This window comes from Aquarana catesbeiana, linkage group LG06 (genome assembly GCF_042186555.1).
Source record: "Aquarana catesbeiana isolate 2022-GZ linkage group LG06, ASM4218655v1, whole genome shotgun sequence".
Classification (NCBI taxonomy): Eukaryota; Metazoa; Chordata; class Amphibia; order Anura; family Ranidae; genus Aquarana; species Aquarana catesbeiana.
The window spans coordinates 66506790-66530768 of record NC_133329.1 but is presented as its reverse complement, the minus strand read 5'-3'; the positions used below and the strand labels follow the sequence as shown (position 1 = coordinate 66530768).

The following is a 23979-nucleotide window of genomic DNA, read 5'->3' as shown; positions in this document are numbered from 1 at the left end:
TCGTAGTGTTGTACGTCACCATGTTTTGACGGTCGAAAGTTCAGAGAACTTTTGTGTGACAGTGTTTATGCAAGGCAAACTTGAGCGGAATTCCGTCGGAAAAACCATCCAAGTTTTTTCTGATGGAAATTCTGATCATGTGTATGGGGCATTAGAGTCTGCAAAAGACTTGAGACTGGGGTGGAGGTTCAACTTCCAGCAGGACAACGACCCTAAACATACAGCCAGAGCTTCAATGGAATGGTTTAGATCAAAGCATACTCATGTGTTAGAATGGCCCAGTCAAAGTCCAGACCTAAATTCAATTGAGAATCTGTGGCATAACTTAAAAATTGCTGTTCATGCTCTAGATCTAGAATTTCACACTCTAGATGTGTAAGCCTGGTAGAGACATCTCCAAAAAGACTGTAATTGCAGCAAAAGATGGTTCTACAAAGTATTGACTCCGGGGGGCTGAATACAAATGCACACCACACTTTCCACATATTTATTTGTAAAAATTTGGAAAACCATTTATCATTTTCCTTCCACTTCACAATTATGTGCCACTTTGTGTTGGTTTATCACATAAAAACCTAATAAAATACATTTACATTTTTGGTTGTAACATGACAAAATGTGGAAAATTTCAAGGTGTATGAATACTTTTTCAAGGCACTGTACCACCTCTGTGCAGTTGGTTTTGAACAGCCCAGATCCTCCTCTTTTCGGGTCTCTCTTTGCTGCTCCTGGCCCCTCCCTCCTATGGAGTTGACCCCACAATCAGCAGCTTCCTATGGGGGCACCCGAGCTGAGTCACAGCTCTATGTGTCCATTCAAACACGGAGCCCCGACTCTGCCCCGTCCCCCTCTTTCCCCTGATTGGCTGACTGTGATTGACAGCTGCGGGAGCCAATGGCACTGCTGCTGTGTCTCAGCCAATCAGGAGGTGTGTCCCGGATGACTTAGACATTCGTGGACATCGCTGGAGAGAGATAGGGCTCAGGTAAGCAATTAGGGGGTGCTGGGGAGGCTGCTACACACAAAATGTTTTTTTTACCTTAACCACTTAAGCCCCAGAAGATTTGACCTCTTAATAACCAGGCCATTTTTTGTGATACGGCTCTGCATCGCTTTAACTGACAATTGTGCAGTCAACAGCAGATCTCCATGATGCCCAATCAGGATGGGGATTCGCCTTGCTTACATAGGCAGATCTCCGTTCCGCCTCTGTATACCATGATCACGGGTTGCCGGTGGACATAGAGTCCTCCGGACCCACGGGCAGGCTCCCGTGGAGCACTGCCGGCATGTGCCCGCTATATCACATGCACGGATCGACGTACACCTATGGCGGTTTGCGCTATCCAGCCACCTTGCCGCAGTATAATGACGGCGGGTGGTCGGGAAGCAGTTAATGCATGGAATGCATTAAGATAAAGAACCTTCTGCCTTTACAACCCCTTTAACTGCCCATTCCAAATTCTTCCACAATATTTAAATGGGAATCAAATCTGCACGTTGACTAGGGACCACATAGTCTATAAATGTCTATTTCTTCTTTTTGAGCAATTTCTTCTGGATTTGCTAGTATATCCAGTTAACCTCCGGAAGATTTACCCCCCCCCCCTTCATGACCAGGCTATTTTTTGCTATACGGCACTGCAATATTTTAACTGACAATTGCGCACGGTCATGCAACGCTGCACCATAATTAAATTTGTGTCCTTTTTTTTTACCCCCACAAATAGAGGTTTCTTTTGATGGTATTTGATCACCTCTGCGGTTTTTCATTTTTGTACTATAAACACAAAAAGAGCGACAATTTAAAAGAAATAAATAAATAAAAAATTATTTTTTACTTTTTGCTATAAAACACACCCAATAAAAAAAATGTAAAATAATTTAATTTCTTCATAAATTTAGGCCAACATGTATTCTGCTAAATGTTTTTGGTAAAAAATCCCAATAAGTGTATATTGATTGGTTTATGCAAGTGTTTGTAGAGTCTACAAACTATAAAAATTAAACTAGAATTGTATTTATTTTTATCATCCTAGTAATGGTGGCGATCATCACTTATAGCGGGACTGGGATAGTATGGAGGACAATCTGACACTAACTGACACAAAACCCTACCTGTCAGCAATTGAAAAAAAATAATACCACTTCAAGATACAATTGGTCAGTTCAGAAAAATGACTTTTACAATAGTGTAGAAAGTGTAGAAAGTCCACTAAATTCCCCAGGAAGATGTTAGTTTTAACGAGACATGTCGGGGGAGGCTGCATGCTGATATCACTGCGCCCTCACTGACCCCGGAAACGCGGGTGGTCTGTTCCTGTTTCTTATGCGGCAAAGATTATTTTACAAGGTGATTTTTACACATAAATCATGTAAGTGCAATCTAAATATTTTAATAAAGGGTTTATACTGTGTTACACTATTGGAGCGTTCTCTGCTTATATACCCTGATCCGTGGCACACAATACGGCTGGCCTGGAGACAAGTGACGAGTGTCTGAGACCATAGGAGGGTATATCTGTTTACAGCTTCCCATCGAGGTCTACCACCAAAGATTGGTTGACCTTTATAACAATAGAAGGTCCATATAATCTGGTAGGCGCCCCTGTTAACAGAGGTGGTCGGTGTCGGTGACAGAGCTTTAAAGATCATTTTTGCTGATGATCTTTTTCACTATTTTTCTTCATGTGGACTTTCTACACTTTAATATTTTTCTAACAATAAATACTTCACTGTTGGATTAATGGTTATTGAATTGTTTTCATCACATTTTCATGTAGCGCGGCTTTTTGGACATAATTGATATTGATGCACATTGCATTGAGTGTACACATGGGCCAAAAAAAATGATTCCTAAAACTTTTTTTACAACAAACTGTTGGCAATGCATGATTTCTATCTTTCTATGTACATCGCCTGGTGCTGAGGGGCAGGTTCCACATTAGTCTTACATACATATTGTGTAAATGGAGCCTCAATGTAAGAAGTTACTTAATGGTTATGTGTTAAAAGTCTTATTAAGAAAAAGTGTACCTATCCTTATAGGACCCGTTCTTCTCTCTATTGGGTGCTCCAGAAGGGGATGTTCCACTCTACAGATGAATTCTGCTCCCTGATCTCTGCCAAATGATGGGGTGAATGTCAGAGATGACTTATAGAAGAAAGTCTTATTTTTCAGCTCCTTCTCATTGGAAACTTTGTAGGTATCTTTAGACACAGGTGCCACATTGTCTTGTAAGTCTGTTCCAGGTTCCTTCTTAAACCAGCTCACTTTCAGAAGATCTGGGAAATATCCGGAGATATTACAGGTCAGACAAGATTCCTTTTTATCTTCCTCCAGTTTGGGAATTTTGATCTCTCCAACTTTTGGACTCCAGGGCAGATCTGCAACACAAAGTAATTAACAAGAGACACACAAGTCAGTTCATATCTCACAATGGTTTGTATTCTTTAAAAAGCAACAAGTGAAATATTCCATAGAAAATGATGTACAGGTGAGATGACTTCAGTCCTATAGGAACCTTCCTTTTGAATATTAATATAAAACATGTGAAAACGGTTAATACAACGTAACTCATTTTAAAGCTAAACCTCTAAAAAAGGACTTCTCCAGGCTCTGCAAGGGTTAAATGTTCGTTTTGTCTAAGGGGGGGGACAAAGAAGCAACTATACTTACCTTATTCCTCGTATCCACAGGCTTCCCCTGAGCTGCATGACTGATCCCTCAAAGCCGCTTCTATTCACCCCTCTGCTGGTCACAGGCACCACATGAGAACATTAGGGTGAGTGAAGAAGAGCACCGGCTGCCAGGTGAGGGAAGAGTAAGGTAAGTGTAGTTACTTTTTCTGTTCCTTCTACACATAATGAGCACTTAACCCTTTCAATACTAGTGGAGTCTCACTGTAAAGGTCATTTTTCCTCCAGAGTTTACCTTTAAGCAAATTCAGGTTCGACATAAGCGTGGCAATGTTTGTTTTTCTTTACAATTTCTATAGCCATTTGAAATGTTTCTCGATCACTTTCTGTGTGGACACTGAGATACAAAGTGACCAAAGGAGGTCAACAGCAGTAGCAAAACATATTTAAAGTAGAGCAGGGAAGGGTGAGAACCTCTGTCAGGTTTTATTGCCATTACTTTCTGTTTGGTCACCAGGACAAGACATAAAGGAGGCATTTCTACAGCAGGGACAGAGATGGGAAAAAAGATGCCAGAGGTCCAAAAAATATATATTTAGGTGGAGCTGGACTACCACTTATGAACCAGGCCCATTCTGACATCTTTGTTTCAGGATACTTTTGCTCGAAAATTACTTGGAACTCCCAAACATTATATATGTTTTTTGGTTTTTTTGCAGAGGCCCTAGAGAATAAAATGGCAGTCGTGGCAATTTTTTATGTCACAAGGTATTTGCGCAGCGTTTTTTCAAAGGCATTTATTTTGTAAAAAGATACACTTTAATTTAAAAAAATACACAATATATAACAAAAATTTTTATAAAATATGAAAGATGATGTTACGCTGAGTAAATAGATACCTAAACATGTCATGTTTTAAAATTGTGCTTCCCCTCTCCCACCGCTTCTAAAAGTGATCCACTTGGATTACTTTTAGAAGAAAGAGTGACAGCTGCTGAAAATTTGAATACTGGGGTCATGGCACCTAGCTGCAGCCGTAGCCCTGGTATTCTGCTGTAAAATCATGACGTATATTTACAGCTAGGCGGTTGGTAAATGTTAAAAACTGTCATTAATATTATAGAGAAGATGATAAAATGTATGATCAAATAAACAGATGTTTGCTAAGTTGATGTAAAGAGTAACTTCACTTTTGTTAAAAAAAAAAAAAAAAAAAAACAAACAATCTCCTCTGGGTGATTTAATACAATTGCAAGGATTTTTCCTTTGGATAGTGATTCTGAATGGGAGGGTCTGGTTCATTATAATCACCTGATGCACTTTCAGTGTTCTGATGTGAAAACCAGCAGGGTCTGCATCTCTTTAGAAGTGTTTAACCTATGTAGGGTATCTCACTAGAAATAAAATTTCTATAGCAGGGGATGCCTAAAATCTAACTTGTATCTTAGCGCAGAGCTCTGGATAAATCAGAGAGCCAATCACACAAGCAGGAAATGACATTTCCGGGAATCTTCTGTATACCAATTGTGTACAGAAGGCCTACAGCACTGACGATTGAAAAGGAAAGATCGTTTTTACAGTAATAACATCATATTACTATATGACTTCTGTAGCAATTGTATATGCTATAAGATTTTTTTTTTTCTGCTTAAGTGGAATTACCCTTTAAAATAAATATTTTGTTCCCACAGTTGGTTTTATTGTTGTTGAGAATCACACTTTATTCTTTCATTAATATATTTATGCTCCTTGACCTTGATATATTCTCTCACTTACCTCTTATAGTCAGTGTTCTGGTCTCCGGTTCTTCCATAGATTCGTGTTTCCATGTTACAGAGACTTTGGTCTGCAGATCATCAAATACATGAATAGGAAACTTGCCAACACTGGTGACATCATAAGTAAGATCTTTGTGTTTTTGAAGGTTGTTGTTGCATGGCATTTCAGACTTTTTCTCTTTATATTCAGATGTCCATTTTATTTCAATATGTTCCGGGTAAAACTTCTGTAGATTGAGGGTGAAGAGAACATGAGAGGAATCCACCATAGTGATCTCTATAGACTCCGCCATCTGGGGTTTAACTGGAATACACAAACAGCATCTTAAAGAATATATAATCCCAAGAACAAAAAATATAATCTATCGCAGCTTGCCTGTCCTTAGATGTGGTGGCTGCATTTGTTTCCTTTTCTTAGTCTCTTATTTTCTTTCATTTTTCCCTGATCATTCTACCAGTAACACTTCCTGTCCGGAGGTGACAACACTCACTCTTTGTTGAAAAACTCTCAAACTTCTGTGCTGACTGCCTGGCTATAGCCAATCTAAGGTAGCCGGTACTCACTTCAGGAAAGATTAGGACATTACAAGGATCACACTACATTTTAATTATATGCTGCTTCTCTAACCTGTATCTACTGTATGGAGGAACATTGTTGTCACCCTATGATATGAAGTGTGTAAGGATCATTTCTGTAGTTCAGGAAGGAAGCCTGGACAGGACTGATAACAATGCTTGAAATAAGGCTGCAGAGTGCAGAGGATAGCACCGGATTTCTGGCAGGATTAACTGATAATTTTTTTAAATTTTTTTTTTTGCACTTATTAAACAGATATAACAAAACAGTTTAAATGGTTTATTTAAAGCGGAGCTCCACCCAAAAGGGGAAGTTCCACTTTAAGAACTTGTTTCCTGCTCCTCTTGCACAATTGGCATTTTTGAGGAGTGGGGAGGGGATCAGGTACAAAATTTTGACCGGGGAAATTTGTGTCGGGGAGGATGCTATAAATCGATTAGCAGAGAGCTGCTCTATTCACAGCACATCCCGTCCTTCCTCTGGCTATGAGGAGAGGGGGTGTGTTCTTTTCCTCCAATCAGCTGTCACACAGGGGTTTGAGGGGTGGCTGGGGACGTGGTTTACCTGGATTTTGCAAAAGCATTTGGCACAGTTCCCCGCACACGGTTCATGTGTAAGGTAAAGTCTACAGGCTTGGAAATATCAATTTGTAATTGGATAAAAAAATGGCTAAAAGACAGAATTCAGAGAGTAGTGGTTAATGATTCTTACTCTGAATGGTCTGAGGTTATCAGTGGTGTACCCCAAGGTTCGGTGTTGCCCCCTTACTTTTTAATAACCTTATAAATGATATAGGGTCTGGGATTAAAAGTACCATTTCAGTGTTTGCAGATGACACCAAACTATGCAATGCTTTTTTACAAGCGCAGGCCGCTCGAGCACGGGACGATGTCAATAGACGTACTCCCGGAAAAGCAGGTCCGCGCTGTAGCCGTTATTCGGCTATAGCGCGAATCTGAATAAGTTAACTTGTAAACAGCAACTGTCAAAAATAGGCTTGGTCCAGAAGTGGCTAAAGAGTTAAAGTGGATGTAAACCTGATTCATGAAATTTTAGCTGGGCACATATATCTGCAGTGTTTTCTTATCTCTCCTCAAAGCACTGTGTCTTGTAGCTGTCTCCTGCTCCATTCTGTTATCAGCCTGATAACTCCTGACAAGTTCTCCGTCACATGTGATAAAAGCAGCCTGAGTTTTGTGTTGGGGAGGATGCTATAAATAGATTAGCTGAGCCCTGAACTGTTTAACGTTCAGCTCTGAAAGTCTCATCCTATGAGGACAGGGGTGTGTGCCTTTCCTCCAATCAGCTGTCTTGGCTGTATGTCCAGATCTCACTGCAGTCTTAACCAGGAAGAGAAAATCTCATAACACAAAGAAGCACTTTCTAAAGCAGTGGTCATCAACTCTGTCCTCAGGGCCCACTAACAGGCCAGGTTTTTTGTATTACCTTGGGCAGATGAAGACTAGAATACTGCAATCACTGAGCAGCAAATGATATCACCTGTGATGTATTTCAGTTACAGTATCTTGCAAACCTGGCCTGTTAGTGGGCCCCAAAGACAGGGTTGATGATCACTGTTCTAAAGGATATATAAAGATGAAGACAGCAGATATACATGTAAAACTTATGTAGGGAGATTTGTTTCATCTCTGTGTATCATCTGAGGCTGTTCCCTTCACTGGGTATATGTGAGGGTTTACATCCACTTTAATCCCTCTCCCAGGCACATATGTTTTTTTGCATTACCAGTGCCCAGCTCCCGTGCCCTTTTTTAGACAATTCCTTGGAAGTTAGCTTTGAAAATGGCCATAATTGATTTTTAAGATTCCACCCCTGTAAACTTCATTGGGGTTCAGTTTACAGGCATTGTTTACTGTTACAAAAAAAACAAAAAACTGCCTTTGCAAGTAAAGGGCGTCTGTATACAAAAACAAACTGTGTAGCTTTGACCAAAGTTGAATAATGCTCTTGCTATAGGTGTAGACCATTTACATACCTCATGAAGCCTGAATGAAAAACTCCCAGAAATGACATTGTCCTATCCTGTCTTGTGGTTAGCACATTGCTAAGAGACTCCCAACTGTTATGCCCCGTACACACGGTCGGACATTGATCGGACATTCCGACAACAAAATCCTAGGATTTTTTCCGACGGATGTTGGCTCAAACTTGTTTTGCGTACACACGGTCGCACAAAGTTGTCGGAATTTCTGATCGCCAACAACGCGGTCACGTACACCACGTACGACGAGACTAGAAAAGGCCAGTTCAAAACCAAGCACGGCACCCTTTGGGCTCCTTTTGCTAATCTCGTGTTAGTAAAAGTTTGGTGAGAGACGATTCGCGCTTTTTCAGACTCGTGGCTTTCAGATCGTTTTCTGTGGTTCAGTTTGTACTTGTGGGTTTGTATCTGCTCTTCAGTGTGTGCAGCGAGTACCCTTGACTTGTCATTGTGTTCTTGTTCGTTCGTTACTGTTTTTCAGGTCGCTCTTCACAGGCCTTGCTGTTCTTCAGTGCGCTCTGTTACTTCGTTCTGAGCAGCCGACCGTTTTATTAGTCATGTTGCGTATACATACTCCTTGTAGAGTTCGTGCTGTGCGGGGGCTTGGTGTTGAGGTCCTGACCTTGACACAAGTCCAGTCCATGAACAGGGTGGGGAGGAGTTCATGGACCAAGAATTGGTTGCTTCAGCGTGACCAGTTCTCTCATATGCCTTTGCTCCGTGAGATCCGTGAGAATAATCCTGATAATTTCAGGAACTTTCTCAGGATGACGGACCCCATATTTCACCGTTTGTTGGCTTCGCTGACCCCCTATATTAGCAGACAGGATACCTGCATGAGGCAAGCCATCACTCCGGAGCAGAGGCTCATCGCCACCCTGCGGTACTTGAAGTTCTCGACAGGCATCTCCCCCCAGGCTCTGGGGATCATTATCCCAGAGACCTGTTCTGCCATCATACAGGTCCTGCAGAAGGAGTATATGAAGGTAAGATTTTTATCCTTTAATATCACATTTTATTGTATTTAATGTTTGATAATATATTGTATTTCTTTCCTCATTCCCTAATTACCATGATTGTAATATGCTGTGAATGTCCCCTTTGTTCTCATGCATGCTGGATTTTTATGTAATGATTTTTTTTGTCCTTCATACATATTTGCCTTCACTTACCTCCCCAGCATGCTCTCCTGGCCCTATATTCACCTCATGTAGTCACTTAACAATGTATTTTATCAGCTCCATAGTAGTGCTTTACCCCAAACACCCCCTAAAATGTTCAGAAATTTGATTTGTGCTTTAAATTCAGGCAGAGTGCCAGAGGCTTTTTTTTGTAGTGTCCCCAAATCATTTTTATTAACCCTCCCTCCCCCCAACTGCTAAGTCAGCTGATCCCAATTCTCTATCTATCCTCAATGATCTATCTGCTGACTTTGCCAAACCCATACACACTATACCCATCTCTTTTGTGGTCAGATTTATAGATGAATTACCCAAAGCATGTAGTGCAAGGGCCTGCCTGTATGCTTTCAAATGGTACTGTTTAAAGTTTTTGTATCCTATTATTATCTTGATAGGTAATAGCAGAATGTCCAAATGTGCTCAAATGTGTACAATGTGTATTTATATCTTTGTATTATGACACTTCTTACCTGTCCAGTGGGCTGTCAATAGTGTAACTAAGGAGGGGCTGTTCCAAGTAATACCCTGTATTTAGGCATTCATCTCTCAATGAAGTGAAGAGGGTTACCTGTCCAAGAGCTCCCCCCCCCTATAATGTTCGAAATGGCCCATGAGAGGGGGGGGGGGATATGATAGGTGTACCTTATACTTTGGTGTTGTAAAATTCCTCTTAAGAAATGTTATCTGGATGTTGGCCAAGAATGTTTGTGTCTAATCTGCTTTCCATGTTTATGTGCAAAAATACTAAGTTTTTTTTGTTTTCCTCAACAGTTTCCTTCCACGCCACAGGAATGGCAGACTGTAGCCTCCCACTTTGTCCAGCGGTGGGACTTTCCTAACTGCGGAGGGGCAATTGATGGGAAACACGTTCACATTGTCCCACCACACAACTCGGGGTCATACTATTATAATTACAAGAGGTTCAATAGTATTGTGATGTTGGTGGTGGTGTCGGCTAATTACGGCTTCCTGTATGTGGACGTGGGGAAGAATGGCCGGATGTCCGATGGTGGAGTCATCGCCCAGACGGAGTTCTACAGGCGTCTCCAGAATGGCAGCTTGGACTTGCCAGCTCCAGAGGACAATGTGGAAGGACTCCCATTCGTCTTCGTTGTGGATGAAGCATTTGCGCTGGGGGACCATCTTATGCGGCCATTCCCGATGAGGACCCTCACCCCGGAACAGAGGGTTTTTAATTACCGGCTGGCCAGAGCCAGAAGAGTGGTGGAGAACACATTTGTAATCCTGGCCAGCCAGTTCCGCCTATTTCTGACACCCATCCATATGGCGGAGTATAAACGTAATCATATAATCCTGGCGTGCTGTGTTCTACATAACTTTTTACGCCAACATTCTGCCAACTATGCTGGCTCAGTTGGGCCTGAGGCTGGAATTCTAAATGAAACAACCCTGACGGCGCTTGAAAGTGGGCGTCCTGGCTTGCCCTCCCTGAGTCCCCGTGATGTCCGGTTAAGATACCTTGAGTTCTTTGCGGGTAGGGGGGCCATCAATATGCCAGCAAATTTGTAAAGCCTTTATCAAATAAAAACAAAAAAAGCAAATCTTTGTTGACATTTACTGCTTGTGTTTGTTTTAGCTGACCCTGACAGAAATGTGGGGAGTCCTGAAAATGGCGTGATTGTGTAACCTTATACAAAGCACTGTTCGGTGTTATTTACTAAAGGCAAAGACACTTTGCACGACAAGTGCACTTGAAACTGCACTGAAACTGCACTTGTAGTGCAAAGAGGATTTGCCCTTAGGAAATAACCCCCATTTTCACAGAAAGCAGCAATTACATCACCACAAAAGTGTTGTAGCGTTGAGACAACAATCCACACATTCTTGTTTAACAATCTTTTTAATACCTGCACAATCACATGTGCATTTAGAAAAGGTTTTTAAAACAAACCAACATGTTTGTTGTATAACAATTTTTGGGGGGTCATTATAAAAAATATAAATGTCCATTTAAGATAAAACAGGCATGTGTAAAACCAACAAGAAAGACACAAATCTTGAACTTACAAAGTTCACATTTGGTAGAACTTGAAGGCAATATCAGACATGAGTATTTAGGAACTGTGTTTGATATTGCGTTCAGATGGGGTGAAGTCACCCCAGGAAAAGCCAAATTTGGAAGATGCACACAAATTTACCAATGTCAACATCTGCTAGCTGCCATCACGGGGGATCAAGGGACGTGTTTTGGGGGAGAAACCCCTTCCTCTCAGCTACTTTATTATTGAGGAAGGGGTTGCACCCCCCAAAACGCGTCCATTGATATCCCGTGATGGCAGATAGCATATGTTGGCACACTGTGTGCATCCTCCAAATTTGGCTTTTCTAAAAGTCGCTAAAACATTTTGAACATTGTAGCACACAAAAAAACTAAGGGATTTGGAGGGGTTTTAAACTCGCCCCAAAACATCAATGATGTTTTTATTTTTTTGAATAACATCATTGATGTTTTTCTTGAGGCTTTCCAATTGTAAATTACACCCCATGATCTCCTCGATCAGGATCTGGGCACTTTCTGAAGTGAAAGGATCTGGATCCACAACATCACGATCACCTAAAAAGAGAGAAACCAAACAAAAATAGGTATCAAAAATATGCCGGCATCCATCTCTTACCTGAGCCTGTGGTCGCAGACACTCACCTGTTGTGGTGACAATTTCCACCACGTCTTCTTCCTCCTGCTCTTTTTGGGTTGGGGGGATTTCCCCTTCTTCCAGAGGTGGGGGGTTTGTGGTCTCCTCGGATGAGGGGTGTCCTTTCGAGTCTTTTTTCCCCTATGTAAAACAAAAATGCTATACTTAACACACAGATATTTTTTGGCAGAACTATAAATAGGAAACATTGCTTGGAAGTGGGGTACAATTGTCTATTTTGGCAGAGTTCCAAAATGTAGCATTTTCAGTGTCCTTTGTCAAGCTGCAATACTTTACCTGTTTGGTACAAGCTTCACAGATGGAGACCCCCCTATAGTATACACTGGAGCACCTGTGTGGCCCCCTAATAAAAATGGTGTTCTGGTGTCCCACACTAGTGCTCCAGTGTCCAGATGTGAAAACAGCTGCTCAGTGTCCTCTCCTTACACAGAATCTAGTTTGCATTTCATTCTAGTAACAAAGCCATCTACACAACCAAAATAGTTTCATACAAGTAGGGCGTAAAAAATGTGGCCAAATGCATATGGCCAAAACAATGGTGTTTTATAGGCCGAAATAAAAATGTTTTGTGAAGGAATGTGATGTAAATAATAATATTAATAATCTGAAAATGTCTATTTTCTTATGTGCATACATATTTTTCTCCTTACTCATTATATAAGTATACAGATTAGCTCTGTTCCTATATTTTTCTCAAAATGGCGGGTACCCCCTACATCCCACACATCAGAAGAACGCGGAACTGAAGATAAAACCAAGGACAGCCAAATCTCGTTATGAAGATTCTCCATCTTCTTTTCTATCTTAACCAATGAGATGTACCTATTAGACTAACATATCAATGACGTATTTGTGTGTATAAAACATTAGCACCGCCTTGAATAAATTAGAACTGTAAGAAGTAACGGAGCTGAGCGTGTCTCAGAGTGTTTACTTTTATATGCATGCATATCCACACTTTTAAATTAGAGACAGCAGCAGATAACCTTGGGCTCGATTTGAGCTCTTAATCATTTCCACAACAAATGGTGCCGAAACCCGGGACCTCAGGCTACAGTCGAAGCCATACCGCGATAAGCATTTGGGCGTTAACTGATTGATGAGACAGGGGTTTGCGCAGCCCTAACAGTACCGGTAAGTCTTATTTATATTCTTACCACTGTACGACTTTCTTATCTTTCGGTTGACGGCTGGATTCTGTCGGTATGCTGAGACTGTCTTAGAGGCAGGTATTTCCTCGCCTGAGGTTGTTTTAACGAACCTGTCAATGGGTTTCTGCTGACTGTATTTGTTCACTGTCTGCCATTCTTTGGGCTACGAAACTCAGCAGTCTAAAAGTGCTACATGTGTGTTCTCATCTCCAGATGAGCTGTCGGCCTCTGGAGTGAGATGGGTTATTGTAGTAGTCGGTTATAGGACGGGTTACTCTGGGTTTTAACGAATCTTTGAGGGTTATCTCAGCTGCTGGCGTTGCAGTCTGAAAGCATTACAGATGTATCACCCCCAGATGAGCTGTCGGCCTCTGGGAGTAACTGTAATGACGGCCTTTAACTGGGTTTAAGGGGAGTTGTCTGCCCCTGGGGTTATCTTAGCCTGCTGAAATTTTGCAGTTCGAAGAGTGGCAGGTGTAATGTCCTGTCGTGAGTGTATTTGTGGCTTACTGTTTGCTATACACGAGAGGGGTTGGGGACTGGTTAAGGTCGGAGGGGGGGCTGCCCGGGGGATCTGTTGGGTCGCGGGCCGTTGCTCCTCACTACCCCTGACGTGTTTGTTCTTGTTCTGAGATTAACCGTACATTATAGGGTTATAGCAAACAGTAGAAGCTAGGAGCACAGTCTTATGTGCTCCCACCCAAGGAATTTGTTGATAAGAACACTGAGAAAGAATATTAACCCCTTGGTTGTATGTATTCTCCTCTCAAGCCGTTAGCCGAGAAACAGAGAGAGAAAAGAATGTGATAGTGAAGAGGAGATAAGATGTTGAAATAGTTAACAAAGTTGAAAGAAGTGGCGAAAGTTATGTTGCTGAAGAAACAGGGAGAAAAATCCTGTGTGATAAAGAAAATTGGATAAAGGAAGTTAAGAAAGATGGCGATTGTATTATGTATGTGTATCACAGAGCTGATGATATGTTGGAACTTGAAACAAAGGAGGGGAGGGACAGCACTGCCCTCCGTCTAACAACCACTCCTTTCTCACCACCCAAGCACAACCCACTGTGACAACTCAGCCCGGCGGCCATCTTAGTGCACCCATGCCTTCACTTTCTACCCAGTCCAGTGCACTTCCTGCCGGCGGCCATCTTGGTACACCTAGTAAGCTTAATCAGCCTGTACCCAGCCCTCCCTGTTTTAAACCAAGATGGTTCATACCACACACCTGTCTTCCCCAATACGGGAGCATCACATTCCCAGGCCGGATATGTTAATGATGAAGAAGCATCTGAGTGGGAAGCCCAACAGCAGGCAGCAAAGCCACCCACTGATTTAACCCCCAATCCGGCTCCAGACTCTCAGTTCCGAGAGGATCTCAAACACATGCTGGCAACCGTAAGGAACAGTGCCTCTTGCCAGCCCCCGCCCCAACAACAGTCTCGGTTACCAGAAGGGGCACCAGTGATGTATGTCGCTTTTACTCTATCACAAGCAGCGGCCTTAGTGACAAGTCTGCCTGACCCAGAGAAGCAGCCAATTCCCTTCTACCACAGGATAGTGCAGATACAAGAAACTTACTCAGCTGCCTGGAGAGACTTGATCAGCCTATGCCGAATCAAAGCAGGACATGTCTTTTGGCCAGTCATGCAGATGGCCTTCAATGATGCCAGCCTGACAAGTGCCACTTCCTACACCTCAGGCGTGGAGTTCTGTGCACAACTCCACGACTGGGCAAAGGAGAAGTTGACGGATCAGAAGACCACAATCCAAGATATTACCCAAGATAAAGGGGAGTCTGAAGAAGTATCATACTAAACTCGTACAGGCCTTTGATGATCTGAGTTTCTCCCACTATGGAAAGAGACACACACGTTTCCTGCGTGGGAGTGGATGGGGTGCTCCACTCCAGTCCATTTGTAGAGCCACTCCAAGTGGGGACATTTCCTGATTTGCTTGCCAGATTTGTGGTGTCCTCTACATGTCCCTTGAATCTACTAGGAGCTGATGTGTTGTCCGGACTACAGGCCTCAATCAGGACACGCCTGAAGGGGGGATGAAGTTACATACTCCCCTATCTTTAGAAGACTAATCTGCTTTGTGTTCTCTGCCTCTCCTGATGACACTTAATGAAGCAAAAACTTCAAGTTCAATACTGCAGGAAGTACTTGACAGAATCCCTGCGTGCCTATGGTCCACAGGACCGGAAGACAATGGTCACTTAAAGGTGCCACCAGTTTCAGTCAAGCTAAAAGAGGGCGCTTCATTGCCCCGGAAACCACAATAACCCCAAGAAGAGAATCCTAAAGAAGAACCAGGTACCTGCTGTGGATGCCTTTGACTGCAAAATACCTCACAGAGGTGGACCTTACAAACGCTTTCTTCAGTGTCCACCCTCACCCCTCCTGCTGGTACCTTTTTGCATTCATCCACGGAAAGAAACGGCAACATACCTAAACAGTTGTGCCACAAGGGGCACAGAACTTTCCAAGCCAGTTTGCAAAAGCTATGGCTATCATCCTTGACACATGACAGGAGGAACACCCGGAAGTGATTCTCTTCCAACATGTTGATGACCTTCTCCTTTGTGCAGCTGACTTACCCCCTGTTGAAGTCACCTCAGAAAGCCTGTTGTGCTATCTTGCCAACCAGGGCTGCAGAGCCTCAAAGCCCAAATTGCAGTGGTGCTCAACACCTGTCATTTTCTTTGGACTAATTTCCTAGTGCAGAGCATGGATTCCAGAAGCCTTCCTACTGATGCTCTGCAATCAGACCCTTCCAGATGTCTCCTGAAGAAATATCTAAGTTTGAGGCCCTCAAGTGTGCCATCTCAGGCGCTAGGGCTCCCAGACTACGACAAAACGCTCAAGCTCTTTGTATCCGAACGTCTGGGACATGCTGCAGGTGTACTCACCCAATCACACGGCATCAGCCTACGCCCCGTAGGATATTATTCCTGTCGGCTGGATGCGGTAGCAAGAGGAGGCCTATTGTGTCTGCGAGCTGGCTTTGCTATACAAGCCTTGCTTGACAAAACTTTGAACTTGGTCCTCAGACACTGCCTCGTTCTGCTTGCTCCCCATGATGTTGTTGCCATATTCAACCAAAATCCAGCCGAAACACTTGTCCACTACCAGACACTTGAGACTCCTGTGTTCCCTCCTACTGGACAGCATTACTCTATTAAGTTGTCAAACACTGAACCCTACCACCCTTCTTCCACTTCTCGAGGGGGGAAAGGAGGAGGAGGAGTAGAGTCTTGACTTGTCACCCCATGACCACACAGGACACGCGGTCACCACTGAAAACACTGTTCTACAAGCTGAAGCCTTACCACCGGTGATGTATGCACAGGAGGCAGAGCTGTAAGCACTTACTACAGCACGTAAATGGGCAGAGGGAAAAAGAGCCAACATTCATATGGACTCAAGATATGCTTTCAGCATTGCCCATGATTATGGTGTTATCTAGGACAGAGGATTCCTGACGGCTGCAGGAACACCTGTGAAAAATTGATGCCTTGCTTCTCCCAACCCAAGTGACTATTCTGAATAAAAGCAAACGACAAAATGAACTCAAAGGAAGCTCGAGGCAATCATCTAGCCAATTCAGCTGCCAAACAGACAGCTGGTGGTCCACGGGAAGTGGACAGTAGGGTGGTAGAAGAAGACCACCCCGTGCTTACCTTACAGACTTTCCCAGTGGACAGAGTTTATCTAAAAGAACTACAGGAAACAACAAGTCCGGATAAGAAGGAAAGCTGGAAACGGAGAGGAGCAACTCTCAGAAATGGACTATTCGAGTGCAACAAGAAGCCTTGTCTACCCAGGAGTATGTACCCAGCCGTGGTGCAATGGGCACATGGAGCTGCCCACTTGACAAAGACTTTTATGAACTCTCTTATCAACAAGTGTTGCACCAAGAGTTACTCCACTGACAGACAACTTCTGCAGATAATGCATTATCTGCACCAAATGTAACCAAGGACGCACAGAAAAAAAACACAGAAGAAGCACCTGGCAAAAGCCCTATACCCTATTCCAGAGGATGCAAATTGATCATTCTCAAGTGCCAAGAAGTGGCAGATTCGAAAACGCTCTAGTGGAAGTGGTCATGACTGCCAGGACCACAGCTAAGAAACTACTAAGTGAGATAGTATGTAGATTTGAGGTCCCAGAGGTGATATTGAGAGATCAGGGACCAGCCCTAACAGCAACCCTTACAAAAGAGATTTGGGCAGCACTGGGGGTTCAGTTGGCACTACACACCCCATACCACCCTCAAAGTAGCGGGAAGGTAGAAAGGATGAATGGGACACTAAAAACAGGATGTTAAAGATGGCCCAAGAGACTAACATGAGTTGGCCAGACAGTTAGCCCATTGCCCTGTTCAGTGTCAGACACACCCCCAGGGGAAACATGCCCTATCCCCTTATGAAATTTTGTTTGGTTCAGCTCCCAGACTTGGTTGTTACTTTCCACAACAGTTACAGTTGCAGTCTGATGTGTTGACTAATTATGTAACCACATTATCACGAGAATTAACCTGAATGCATGTCCAGGTGTTTTCTTCCATTCCAGATCCTGAATTAGATACAGGAACACACCAACTACTGTCTGGAGATCCTTGAGCCAAGATATGATGGTCCATTCCAAGTTTTGCTGACCACAGCCACCTCAGTCAAGTTGACCAGGAAGAACACCTGAATGCACGCTTATCACTGCAGGAGAGCGTGTTTTCGGGTGCTGCATATCCTTTTTCTGTTTGATCTAGGGGGGAGGGGCCCAGGAGGTGGCCATCACAAAAATGATAACATAATTACGTTTTGGTGTAACTCTTCAGGTACACATGTGACCACCTTTACCTTAGATTACTGTGACATAGTACCTTGTCCGTTTGACCCTTCATGGTGATGACATTGGTACAGTGATATCCCTGACGGTGAGGACATATATGTATGCCACACAGACAGTTACTGGGGACAGAGTTGTGGTTTCTGTGGGGGCCAGTGGGTTGGAACACAGGGCCAGACTGGGCGACCACAGAGTGCATTAGACAAAAAAGCCTCACCTGACTGCTTTTGTAACCTCTACTCTAAGCATGGCCCCACCCCAGGCCCTATCAGGGAACCCTATATTAACCTGTGCACCGCAAGCCAGCAGTGCTGATCAACCATTGTGTGTTAGCCTCTGTGTGTACTTGCTGTGTTTCCTACATCTGATTCCTGTTACCGACTTTGGCGTGTTCCCGACCATCCCTGTTTGCCTGTGACCCTGATGTTCCAGCCTGCTGCCTCCTTCCTCTTCTCCTGTAGTCTACGGTGAGAGTGAGCTGTGAGACCCCGGGGGCCGCGACCTGGAGCCAGACTGCAGCGCAGTCCATCCTTACCATTAAAGGCTCTGGTGAACACCTGCTGGCTCTTAGACTCCGCGCCCTGGGGAATCTATGCTCTAGCTCCCAGTGGGATCTGTGTCAGTGATCCAGTAGACCTGCTTCCCGAACCTCCCAGGGTTCAATCCGCAGCAGTCAACCGTAGGGTCCACTACCTTGCGGTGCACTCCTGATCCCAACGGTGTGCATCTGTCACCCAGCCTCTAGGTGACCTGACACTACACATATTATAACCAACAGAGATTTGTAAATTACTCTAAAGATGCCCTCCAGGGAATTGCTGACCAGTTAGCCCCCACTTCCTACATGACATTCCAGGACCGGATGGCCTTAGACATGGTGCTAGCTGGGAAAGGAGGTGTTTTGTAAAATCATAGGAAAAAACGGGAACCTGTTGTACATACATTCCTGATAATACTGGCCCAAATGGTAAGGTTACTTTAGCTATAAAGAAATTAGAAGATCTGTCACTGGAGTTGAAGAAGAACTCAGGTATCACAGACCCATGGGATCAATACTTTAGCTGGATGAGTGGGTGGCAGAAGGTGCTCGCCCAGATACGGGTAACGGTATTAATAATCCTGATTCTTTTAGCCCTGATTGTATGCTGTATTCTACCTTTTGAAAAAAAAAAAAAGTTAATGAGCAAGGCTGTAGACAATAGCACACCTACATTTCTCCACCAAGAAGAAGAGGACCCCCTTATGATGGAAGATGACAAACCCTTCACTCCTCTACAGTCACTCCCTGTCCATAATCTCACAATCCTATAGGGTTTTAGGGATAGATAGCGCCTGACTGCAACTCTCCAGCTGTATCGAGGAGGGAAGTGAACAGTTGCTGCCCAATTCTATATACAGCCTAAAAGAGTTGCTGAGGAGAAGGGCCAGGCCAAAGTGGGACCTTTAGTATTAGGGACAGAAAAGAGAAAATTGTCATTTTAGGGGGGATTGTGAAGGAATGTGATGTAAATAATAATAATAATAATCTGAAAATGTCTATTTTCTTATGTGCATACATATTTTTCTCCTTACTCATTATATAAGTATACAGATTAGCTCTGTTCCTATATTTTTCTCAAAATGGCGGGTACCCCCTACATCCCACACATCAGAAGAATGCGGAACTGAAGATAAAACCAAGGACAGCCAAATCTCGTTATGAAGATTCTCCATCTTCTTTTCTATCTTAACCAATGAGATGTACCTATTAGACTAACATATCAATGACGTATTTGTGTGTATAAAACATTAGCACCGCCTTGAATAAATTAGAAGTGTAAGAAGTAACGGAGCTGAGCGTGTCTCAGAGTGTTTACTTTTATATGCATGCATATCCACACTTTTAAATTAGAGACAGCAGCAGATAACCTTGGGCTCGATTGGAGCTCTTAACCATTTCCACAACAGTTTGATACGAACGAATAATGTGCCCATGAACATGAAAGTTGCCATTTTAAAATGTACACTTGTAGGAAAAGCACATGGAGCAGCACGAACGTAATAAACACAAAAAGAATAGGAACACAGCACAACTACTTACTTTTTTGCAGCACTTTCCAGATCTTTCTGTACTGCTCGTGTTCTCGTAATTTGAGGTCCGACCACCGCTTCCTGAGCTGATCTTTCGATCGACATACCTCGAAATGCCGGTGCAGACTTTCGCCATGATCTTGGCCTTTCTGACATTGGGGTTGGGGTAAGGTCCATACTTTCCATCATAGTCGGCCCTCTTCAGGATGTCAACCATCTCCAACATCTCCCCAAAGGACATATTTGAGGCCTTTAATCTCCTTCTGGATCGGAACGTGTCCGGATCCGGGCTTTCCTCCTCCTCGTTCCTGTAATTAGCACGCACCTGCTGTGTATCCGCCATGTGCTCTTCCCCCATTGCGCAGAACTAAAAGGGGCGGGAAATAGACTAGAAAGAACGTCAGGGGCGGGCGGAGTTACACGCATGCGCAGTGTGTATAAAGCGTAACACGCGTGCCTATTACGTACGATCTGTGAGTGGAGGAAGGAGCATCGGAGGCGCCGATCGTGATAACGAAGGTAAGATCTAAACTTGGGCCTATACAGCTTCGAAATTCAAGCCTATATTGTAACAAGATTAGGAGAGTTTGGCCTGACCTTAGGGTTTGTCTTGTGTTGTGTCCTGCAGAGAAAATGGATGGCTTCAATGACCACAACTTCCTCCCCCTGTTCATAGACAAATACAGGGAGCTGCCCTGTCTGTGGCAGGTGAGACACCCCCATTACAATAATAAACAAAAGAGGCAGGCAGCGCTGGAGAAACTGCTGGAGTTGGTGAAGCCGGTGGTCCCCACAGCAACCATCCCCTATTTAAAAGCCAAAATTGGTGGCCTGAGGAGCACTAATCTTAGGGAGTGCAAGAAGGTCACAGATTCCCAGAGGTCCGGAGCTGGAGCAGATGACGTTTATGTCCCCAGGCTCTGGTACTATGAGAGACTGCGATTTCTGTCAGACCACACTGAAGTCAGGGAATCCCTCTCTACTCTTCCTTCCACGCTTCCTTCCACCCCAGCTGAGGCTTCCGATGTCCAACCTGGGCCTTCCAGCCAGGGAGAAGTGGAGGAGCCCAGCTGGAGTCAGGTATAGCATTCTTCTACAGATTTCTTGTCAATAAAGAAATGATCTTTAATAGATGTTATTATTGATCACTAATTGCTGATTGAAAAAAGTGTTTTACATATCAATAGACAGTAGTGGGCACCCAAAATTGGGACAAGAATGAAAATTGCTGGGCTCAGAAGGATAGTCTGTTATATTTGTTAACATTCAATTTGCAACAGTCAGGAGGTGACAATTGTGTGTGATTGATGAATAAAAAACTAAAACTATGTCCCTTTTTCATACACAGGAAGACCTCAGCCAGGAGGAGGCTGTGGAATGTGGCAGCCAGGAGGAGGTGGGGCTAAGTTGCAGCCAGGAGGAGGCGGGGCTAAGTGTCAGCCAGGAGAAGCCTGGGACAAGTCGCAGCCTGACTAAATCGCAGGTTCCTCCCCTCCGCCTTCCATACAAAAGAGCGAGGAAGGCAACTCACATGCAGGATTCTGCACTCAGGCTTATTCAGGAGGCTTCTGCGTCCCTCAGAGCCTTACCTACTCCTGAAGAGGCCTTTGCCTGCATGGCTGCCACCAAACTGCAGGGCATGCAGGAGGGTCAACGCCTCATGTGTGAGCAACTTATTTATAAAGTCCTAACTAAGGGGGTGAGTGGTGAAATCACACCCAAGACCGATGTGATTGAGTTGGACCATCCTCCTCCTCCTCCTGCTGCCACAACTCCACCACCACAGCCACAGCGTGGAAGGAAGCGTGGAAAGAAGACAAGAGAGTGATGACCCTGGGTTCAGTCTTATCTGGCCAAAGATGCAGTCTCTTGTATGACCACAGCCTGGGGACACAGATGTCATCTGCTGCTTTCCGGATCTCTGGGACTTCTGGACCAGACTGCCCTCCCTTAAATAAGGACTCCTCAGGCCACCAATTTTGCTTGAAAATAGTTGATGTGTGCCCTGGGGGTCCAAGGCTTCACCCATTTCTGCTGTTTCTCCAGCGTTGCCTCCCTCTTTGTTTAGTTGTGAGCCCTTAATAAATGAATTTGAGAAAATTATACTCTCCTATGTGTGTTTTCATCCAAAAAGGACAGTTTGTTGGTGACGATTCAGGTACATTTCTAAAGTACAATGTGAAATTAACAAGAGACACCAACACCAAACAATCTCCTACAGATTAAATAATACAAGATAATAATGGTGTTGTGGTAACTTGACACACAAAACACACACAAAAATATTCTGGAGTTAAAATAAAAATACAATAAAAGAAAGATCAGCCTTGAAAAAAAGACAAACCAAAAAAAAAGAATCTGCCTTAAAACCTAAAAAAAAAATTCCAACACAAAAAAAATGTTGTCAGATGTGACAAATCTAAATATATTAAGGGAATCCCGCTAAATAATTAAGAAATAAGTTTGGGAGAAGTGTGTGTGAATATGAGCAGCAAAACTACTTCATTCTTCTCACATTATAAAGAAGAAGAGAGTGCGCTGTATTAAACCATTTTTAACATTGCACCGTGACGAAAGTGTTGTATCCATTGCGAACGCTAATTTTACCAGACCGAGCTGTTCCGTCTCGGAATTTCTTCTGAGCATGCGTGGCACTTTGTGCGTCGGAACTGGCCACACACGGTCGGAATTGACGCGATCAGATTTTGTTGTCGGAAAATTTTATAGCCTGCTCTCAAACTTTGTGTGTCGGAAAATCCGATGGAAAATGTCCGATGGAGCCCACACACGGTCGGAATGTCCGACAACAAGCTCCGATCGGACATTTTCCATCGGAAAATCCGACCGTGTGTACGGGGCATAACTGTTCACCCCACCATGACAGGAGTGAGCTCTCAAACAGTGAGTTCAGAGTTACTGCATCAGGGGACAGAAAGCGCATGTTGAGGGGGTTTGACTCAGAAAAAGAGCTCACTCCTGTGATGGTGGGCATGAACAGTAACAGTTGGTGTGTCTTAGTAACATCCTATCAACAAGACAGGATGGGGTGATGCAATCTGAGAGTTTTTCAGTCAGTCTTTATGAGTTATGTAAATGGTCTACACCTATAGCAAGAGCATTATTCAACTTTGGTCAAAGCTGCACAATTATTTTTTTTTATAGGTACCTATTACCAGTATAACAAGTTTTTTTTTGGAAAGATGAACTATGCCTCTAACTTTTCAATGTTAAGACTTCAAGTTGAGATAAACCTCCCACAAGTCAAACCCAGACATATTCATTCATCCCTATTAGGGGGGTGAAGGGAGGATTGGAGTAACTGGGCCAGCACAGACATCAATTAGCTATTCCCAGAAAAGGAGAGGACTATGGTGTGCAAGGAGGAGAGGGCTGGGCTAGGGAACTGCAAGTCAATAAGAAATATTTTTTGAAAAGGAAAAAAAACACTGCAATACGGCGTTTAAAATATTTGATTTTTTGTGCTTTTACCACAGTTGTTTACAGTGACAGGGCCTCTTTAGGGAACCACTGTGATATGTGATCTGTCCAAATAATACAAACACTTACCCATTACAATAAGTCCTTTAGTTCTTCTCTCGATGGGTCTCTCCAGAGAGGGGTGATCCACCCTACAGATGTATTCTGCCCCCTGGTGGACGCTCCGTGTGGGGACGATGGTCAGACTGGCTGTACAGCTGTATGTGTTACTATCTCCTCTCCTGGGGGTTATTGTATTTTTATCAGTCTCCTCACATATCTCCTGATTCTTGATTTTTCTCAGCCAGGTCACAGTGATGGTATTGGGAAAATACTTGGAGATATGACATTGCAGGGTGGCCGGGGTGTCATGGAGTACAATTGGTATCTGTATATCTTCTACCTCTGGCCTCCATGGGTATTCTACAAAACAAAAATGTATACCATCATCAGGGTTCAGATATAATTTCATACTTTACCAATAAGCAGTATTTATACAGTAAACCTTGGCAGCTCAGGAAGCTGAGTAGCAGCATTTTATTGGACCTCTTATCTAGAGATGACCTTGGGAGTCCTC

At 43.6% G+C, this 23979-nt stretch overlaps 1 protein-coding gene across 2 annotated transcripts in view; it reads right to left on the bottom strand.

Annotated features, from left to right (window-relative positions):
- LOC141148573 (uncharacterized) overlaps nt 1–23979 on the bottom strand; it is a 153153-nt gene that overhangs the window by 5780 nt on the left and 123394 nt on the right. For both annotated transcript variants that reach the window (XM_073636135.1, XM_073636134.1), the window contains exons 7-9: nt 23493–23825; nt 5416–5721; nt 3037–3387 (exon numbers count right to left, since the gene is read on the bottom strand). In XM_073636135.1, the coding sequence (XP_073492236.1) occupies nt 3037–3387; nt 5416–5721; nt 23493–23825 (990 nt within the window). The remainder of the gene's footprint in view (nt 1–3036; nt 3388–5415; nt 5722–23492; nt 23826–23979) is intronic.